The sequence below is a fragment of the Centrocercus urophasianus genome, unplaced genomic scaffold (genome assembly GCF_019232065.1).
Source record: "Centrocercus urophasianus isolate 14NV4802_14NV808 unplaced genomic scaffold, USGS_Curo_1.0 seq_33, whole genome shotgun sequence".
NCBI classification, from domain to species: Eukaryota; Metazoa; Chordata; class Aves; order Galliformes; family Phasianidae; genus Centrocercus; species Centrocercus urophasianus.
The window spans coordinates 3,265,062-3,272,580 of record NW_024884900.1 but is presented as its reverse complement, the minus strand read 5'-3'; the positions used below and the strand labels follow the sequence as shown (position 1 = coordinate 3,272,580).

Below are 7,519 nucleotides of genomic sequence, written 5' to 3'. Positions count from 1 at the left end.
TGTGGTTTTTTTTTTTTTTTTTTTTTTTTTTTTTAAATTATTCCCCTAGCAACTTTATTACTCCTTCAGTTACCACTGCTGCTGTTGCCAGCCATCCTGAGTGGTGTTCTACTGTGGTTTGGTCTGCAAAGAGTCAGCAGCAGCAGAGCTTAAATCCACAGACCACCTTTAGTTATTAATATCTTAAGTGGTTTAATATGATCTCATTTTTGGAAGCCAGAACTTTGGGAGTGGTGCACAATTGAAAAAATGCAGTTTTGGTTTCTTTCCTGTTGTTAGTTGAGAAGATCCACGTGCTGCTTGGCCAGCTCAAGCTAAAGCCGGCTTTGCAGCTTCCACAGGCATGAGTCTTCCATCTGCAAGTGGAGGCTAGATAGCCTTATATCCTTTAGAGTATTTGGCAAGGCAGCTTGTCTTCCATACCAGGGCAGATTAAAATATAAACAGATCAGAATAAATAATCAGTATTTCTGATAACTGGTAGTAGCCATCTTCAAATCCCTTGGCCAGGAAGAGGCAAGTTCAGTTTTCAATGTTCAGAGCTGTCATTCACAAGGTTCATACCCCCATCTCCTATAAAGGCAGTAGTGCTGAACCATAAAAACAATATCGAAGATGATGGAGAAGACACCCAGGCCAAACTTGGTTGGATCTCCGAAGACTAATTTCCACTCATCTGTCAAACACAAGATTAAAGGTTAAGACTAACTCGATGAGTTCATCTTATCTCAAGACTGCAAGACTGCGCCATACAAAGTAAAGAAGTTCACATTTGTTACCTACGTTACTTCAGTACTTCAAGACTAACTAACAGACAGTTGGTACAAAGCAAATAACTCCTCCTGTTGTTTCTAGAAAATAGCTACATTATTTTCTATCTTCTAGGAATAGAGACATTCTTAATTGTTTGTACAAGGACAGCTACAGTAGCACAGTCTCCCAAGGTAAAATCCTGTAGGTTTTTGTTTGCGTTGTAGCAAGTTTCTCCCACCCCATTACCCCCACCAGCTGAGATTCAGCCTTACCATTGTTGTATGACTGCAAAAACATCTGCAGAAGGCTGAAGCTTCCACCGATGAAATCTAATAATACATTTCCAATGCTCCATCCTTCTGTACTCTTCCGACGGAAATTCATGTATGCCTGAATGTGTAACAAGAAGTTTGGTGTGCCAATCACCTGTTCATTTTTCTGCACCCAGCCAAGACTAAGACCAGACAGGACTCTGCTGTCTACTGCAGTGTTGTGTTAGAGGAAATCTCATTCTAGTCTTCAAACAAGTTAAAGATGTTCCTAGCTGGTAAGACAGCTCATACTAAAGGCATCTTTGTTCATATGGGCTTTTTAGTAGCTGGACCCTGGGCAATCCCAATAAAAGAGTGCATTTATGACATATACTATGTAGGAGCTTTACATTATTTTGTCACTAAAAGGCCAACAAACAACAATTGATGGTTTAGTTTAGTCTGACTTTCAAGAACGTGTGCTTTAGACTTATGTTACTATTACCCTAACATAAAAACAGAAAAGTTCAGGCTTACCTGTGGAAAATATTTTATCAGTGTCACTGCTAACTTAATGTAAGAGAAGCAGAATAAGAACTGTAGCCATGTCATCTCCTCAGCTGCAGCAAGAAACAACGTTGTAAACGTAAAAATCCATGCAAGTGCCAGCAGTCCAACAACAGTTTTGGATACTTTCTGACCTGCTCGCTGAAAGAGAAATGCAGATGTACTTAGAATGCCCTTGGTCCTACGTGCCCAGAAACTTGTTAGATAAAGAACAAGCTCAGTACTACAGAAGGTTCCAGTTCAAAACCCACTGCTGTACCAGTTAGGCTCATACCACGAGGGAACTCTAAGCCAGCAGCTGTAGGTTTGCAGCAGCTTCTGTGCAATATTCAAAAGCATTATTTAGAATGCTGTCGTTCATAAGAAAGATGTTGCTGCAGTATTTTTGAAGATTTATGATACCTATGATTCAGTGCCACCACCCATAACAAACTCTTGTATTTAGTCTGATGACATCAACAGTTCCTGTATATGCAGAAGGCCACTAAAGCCACTGCTGTAAAAGTCATTGTCTCCCCATTCTTTAGTATAAAGTGATATTGCTCTCCACAACAGTGATAAACAGCTGTTACAGCTTCAGGTTTAGCATCACCAGAGGAAGCACCTCAAAACACAGTTACTAGGTAAAGCAAATCACCTGTTCAGATCAGAGCTTTTACAATGGCCACCTGAGTGTTAGTGATCAGTCTCACCTGAGAAGTGGGTGAGAATTATAAATGGGCCTCTGCAGCTATTTTAGGTGGAGCTGAGGGAAGTCAATTGCAGGGAATTTCCTAGTGCAAAGGACACTCTGAAAGGTGAAGAATCAAAATGTGTGAGTATTTGTACTGTGTAGAACTATGATCTATGTGCTGACTAGAGATTGACATGGAAACTTCATAACTTGCCTATTTGCTTTAGTTATTTTGGGTCTTTAAAGATTTTACTTGTAAGCTCAGAATGTTCATGAGGCTGAAGTAGCAAAGCTTGCAGGAGTGGCTAACTCAAAAGATAAGGCTGCTGGACTGTAAAGGCCACTGAAAGGGAAGGAAGGTAGATGACTTCAGTAGGCTGGTAGGGTGAGTCCAGCAGAGGGAGCTCTGCCAGAGCAACCAAAGCAGTCCAGCGTTGAGTCTTACCTCATAAATACAGCACTGGATAATGGTGAGCAGTGTTAGAGCTACTGCATGGAGACTGAAGAAAACATCATTGATAGCCACAGGGTTCACTCCACTGGGGTAACTGAGTAAGAATTCTTCCTAAGTGCAAGAGAAACCAAAACTAGCTAAGTGTCATAAGTCCCTTATGTAGATACTTCCACTCCTGAAAAATAGTAGAGAATAGTGATTACCTTAATTAAGGGAATCCAGAAGAGTCCAACGTTAAACACGCTGTATGCTATGAAGCCAGTAAGGTTTAGTGCTATATAGTCAAAGCTTAGTCCAACAACACTGGAGAAGGAGAAAAATACGATTAAACTTAAGGGATTACTTATCCCTAGAACATACAGCCAGATAGGCAATTTCTTTTTTTCTTTTTGTTGAAATCCAAAGCTGTAGGTGTTGTGATGACATGATGCTGAGTTCATTGAGTAATAAGGTGAAGTATCCTTTCGTATGCCACACATCGGCATTCACAACTGCTCTCACTGCCAAGCTTGTTGCTGTCTAACTTTACTTCTTCATGGGCTCAGCCAGCCTGATAAAAATCATGCCAGTCTAAATCCACAGAAGCAGCAATGAGTATTTGCCAGAGTGATTGCTTCAGTTTTCATGCTACAGTTTTCCTACTTGCAGTCATTTTGTTTAAAGGGAGCTAATCTAATGATAACACTACAAATTGCTGTCTAGTAAGCAGCTCACAAGGGAAGTAAATTTTAAGGGTGTCAGCACAAGTGCCTTGGCCAGATGATATATGCAACGTGACATCACAGGAAACATGGAAGCCCTCCTCTATCAGGAGTTAATACTGGGTGGCAAACTTCAGAATTAGAATTTCTTCTGTTCTACATCTGTAAAAGCTCACTGGTGCTGCATAAATTCAGGCCCAAACTTTATTCTGCTTCTCTTCCTGCCCCCAATCTTTTTGTGCATAATTCCCAAGAACAAAGATTGTCCCTGAACCTCAGAACATGACTTTCAGAAGTGCTTAAGGGACCTGCAAATGCATCTTACGTTTCCTTACCTTTTTCGTCGCCAGTTCTCAAACAGTTGAGGATAGAAGGAGATAGACCAAGCAAGGAAATAGATCCATCCAATCACCTCATCAGCATATTTCACTATGATGCTATGAATCACTTGAAATTGAATCCTAGGTCTGAAGGTTAATACAAACAAAGGTTAATTTGCCTGCTCATACTTTATTTCACGGACTTCTGCCTTGTTCTGCTTATAGAAGAAAAGCAAGCAGAGTCCAGGCATTGAGACAAAACAAAGATTCAGAAATAGCTTCCTTGAAGTTTTTCCCCCTTTATTTAGTGTTCCTGTTATATTTAGGGTACGTCCTACTCCTATCCTCAGCCTTTTTCTTTCTATTCTACATAGAAATCTTCAAAAAGGCTATTTTGTGCCTATGGTTTCCACAGTCTAAGCACAAGGTCTGTTATGCAAGAGCAGTTTCACTTTTCATGCTCTGCCAGCAAAGCCCCATGATCATGCCTGGCCTGTTGATTGCTTTTTGAATGTGGTTACCTCTGCTTTTACTGCAAGTCTTAAAAGGAGAAGTAAAATGAGGAACTAACACAGGACTATCCTGTTGATAAGTAGCATCTGGGCAACATGGAACTAGAATCCAGTTTCTTCCCTTTTGCTAGATTGTTTTCCTGGTGGAGAGGACCAGAATCCGTGAACAGAGGGCTCCCATAACCACGGAGCAGAACACCTGCATCTCCTTACGATTATGTGGACATACAGCATTAGCACTCCAGAACAAGCTCTGCACACTAAGTGTAGTTTCCTGCTAGGCATTGACAAATGTTTCCTGGATCAGAACATGTATTTTTGAGACTTTGGGGGTAGGTTATTAAAAGCAGACTAAAAAGCCATAAGTGCTCACAGTCACCTTGGTAAAAGTCCAAAATATCAATATTACACCACTCCAGTTCCCATAGCTCATATTTGTCTGACTACCTTGAGGGTTACTGAAGAGTCACTACATCTTCTCAACTATGTATTGTCCATGTCCAGTTAGCTACAGGGAGAGGATTCTGTGAAGCCCAGATTCTACAAAGCAGTATAGTGAGCAGAACTAAAAATCAGTTTCTCACCCAGTTAAGTTGGAATTACTGGTATAAAGATAAACTGTTACTTGTCCAACATCATCTGCTTTCACTTGAAAGCCTGCCTTAGTGTGACCTGCAGGCAGCTGAATCTGCAAGGCAAAGTGGAGGAAAGAATGAGTAAAGTTGCACCATACCAGCAACAGGCTTTTGCATAGAGTCTATCTATGCATTCTATCACTTACTTCATCTGGTAGCTCAACAATGGTGCTGTGCTTTGATGAATGTGTAATATTGAGAGTTATCACCAATGTCTCATTTAATGGAGTCCTGTAAAGATGGAAGAGCCAAGTTAGACTGGTGCCTGAGTTCGCTCTCACAGCCCTGAAACAATCTTTGTATCTGCTAATTCCTCAGAGCTGCAATGAACATAACAAACAGCCTGTACATAACAGTACCTACTTAATGCTCAAAAGGACAGCAACTCCACATCTGTGAGCACTGTACTGATTTTCCTCTGAACTAGTGACAGGCGCTGAACAGTTACATGACCACATTTTGCCTCTGTTCCACACAAATAGCATAGCAAAACCATTATCTGAAGGGGAATAACAAGCTCAGTGGTAGGATTCTGGGGACTATGAGAGGCACAAAGGATAGACAGTACTGAGGTAACAATAAGCAGAAATTACAGTAGTGATATAAGATAAAAAAGTAAAATAGTTCTGAACAGCTTTACCCAAGAACTCCTTTAAGCATTTTCCAGGAGGTCTGACTGCACAGCAGTACACTCTGTATCATAAGGTTCAAATGCCTGTAGCTGTCTGTGAACAAAATTGCTACATGCTTCTTTGCAGAAATAAGAGTTCCAAACTGTTGCACCCAGTTTTGCTACTTTCCTCTTCATCACACTTACTACACTATCACCTGGCTATTCCCTTCACATACACCTCTGCCCTTTGGAATCTTTAAGTGTAAGTGTTTAACACTCCTTTCCTGGGAGAGGCCCAAGATAGCAAAAACACAGCTACAAAATGCATTGTACTGAACAATGAGACTGAGTGCCTCAGTCCCTAATCTGGAGTCATTGCATTTCTTTGAAATGCTGAAATTTTTTGGTGAAATTTTGTGATCCTTCTAAGAAACGCAACTTTCTCTTCAGCACCATTTAAGAAGTGGAGGAACTCTAAGTTTACATATGGAAGGTAGTTCAATCAGCTAATACAAGGTAGACAGTATGAAATATCTTCTGCTCAATTTTCCATACAAATGGCATAGGATATTGCTGGAGACCAACTATATTTCAGATGCTGTGGCTCTATCTTGGTCCAAAGTGGTACTTAGTGATGTGATGGTCTAGAAGTGGCCAGTCACACTCAGATCAGGTTCTCTATATGCGCACTTAACTAAGTCTGTAGGGAAGTTTCTATCTACGGTGAAGTTCTACCTTCTTTTTCCTCCCAGTTTCATTTAAAAAAAAAAAAAAAAAAAAAAAAAAACACCCTACAAAACAAAGTTTCAATTCATCATTTTACCTCAGAGATATCGTGACATTTGTTGAACTCCCATTTTCTAACAAAACCACTTCAGGGACAGAGAGTACAGTGACTCCATCTGAGGGGGGAAAAGAAAATTGTCCATTACTATTTGCAGGGTAATATTAGAATAAATAAAAAAAAAAAAGTCAGTACTTCAAGGAGACTAAACAACTTAAAAGGGAAACTAAATAACCATCGAACATGTCACAAAGAAGCAATCTAAATATTTGAATTGCAGCAAAAGCTCACAAGAGGAAGCAATACGGTACTTTAAACTGACACTGCTTGTGATGTGATCCCAGCAACTTGGTAGGTATAGCGTTTAAAATTTAGTTTAAAATTACTGCTTGAGGTGCACAAGGTAACCAGATGTTCAAGCGAGATCCAAGCGTGACTCTTGAAATATATGGCAAGTGTCCTGTGATAGTGGTCTGTGTGTGAGAACACCGCCTCAGCACAGCGTGCAAAGTCAAAGGTTGGTGTGGAAGCAGAGCTGAGGGAGGTGAGGTCCCCCCTGATGTGTGAGTTGGGGGGATGCCTCTGAGCCCCCTCACCCACCTCTCTGGGTCCGAGCAGGGACAGCCGAGCACTGACCGCCGTGCCCCAGCAGCACAAGTGCGAGGAGCAGAACAGGAGGGAAGAGCTGTCTCATCCTCATGGTGAATGAACTGCACGAGAAAGAAAAAGAAAAAAAAGGCTCTGCTCAGACCCTACAGACTTTGGGAGGGCACCAACCCATTCACAGCTCTGAAACAGCCCCATCCCAGCCCAAAAAGGCGTTACTCTGTCAGTCCCCGTCTGCCAGACGGTCCTAGAGGTGCCCCCCCACCCAGCGCTCACCTTGCTCCCGCCACTCAGCCGCCCCCCCTCTCCCGGAACTACAAATCTCAGCAGCCACTGCACCCCCGCAGCCCGCCCTCCCGTGGCCGCGCGGCGCACGCTGGGACTTGTAGTTCTCGCCGCCCTCCCCTCAGGGGCGCGGTGAAGTGGAGCCATCCTACGCTTTAGGGTACATTATACCTGGGTAGCAGCACCCGATAAAGCCCACATACCTCCTTCTAGCGCCGCAGCTCTGTCCCACACAGCCCGGCTCTTCCCTTTTCAACTCCTCACGTGAGGCGACTGCCTGTCTCCTCCTCGCCTCACGCTCCGCCGCGCGGTGTCACGCTGTGGCCGCTCCCCGGCGCCATCTTGGGCGCGTCCGAGCGAAGCGG

The 7,519-nt window shown here is 42.6% G+C and overlaps 1 protein-coding gene across 2 annotated transcripts; it reads right to left on the bottom strand.

Annotated features, from left to right (window-relative positions):
* Positions 1 to 172: 172 nt before the first annotated feature.
* Positions 173 to 7,504, bottom strand: CTNS (cystinosin, lysosomal cystine transporter). 2 transcript variants are annotated; one of them, XM_042829994.1, is made up of 11 exons: positions 7,358 to 7,504; positions 6,864 to 6,973; positions 6,303 to 6,381; positions 5,013 to 5,097; positions 4,816 to 4,919; positions 3,735 to 3,866; positions 2,902 to 3,001; positions 2,690 to 2,809; positions 1,542 to 1,712; positions 1,026 to 1,143; positions 173 to 676 (listed from the first exon to the last, which is right to left on the bottom strand). In XM_042829994.1, the coding sequence occupies exons 2-11, from the start codon at positions 6,961 to 6,963 to the stop codon at positions 546 to 548; spliced, it is 1,140 nt and encodes a 379-aa protein (XP_042685928.1). In that variant the 5' UTR covers positions 6,964 to 6,973; positions 7,358 to 7,504; the 3' UTR covers positions 173 to 545. The 2 variants fall into 2 exon arrangements, with proteins under 2 accessions (XP_042685928.1, XP_042685929.1); XM_042829995.1 differs by lacking the exon at positions 7,358 to 7,504 and adding an exon at positions 7,146 to 7,178.
* Between the last annotated feature and the right edge of the window lie 15 nt (positions 7,505 to 7,519).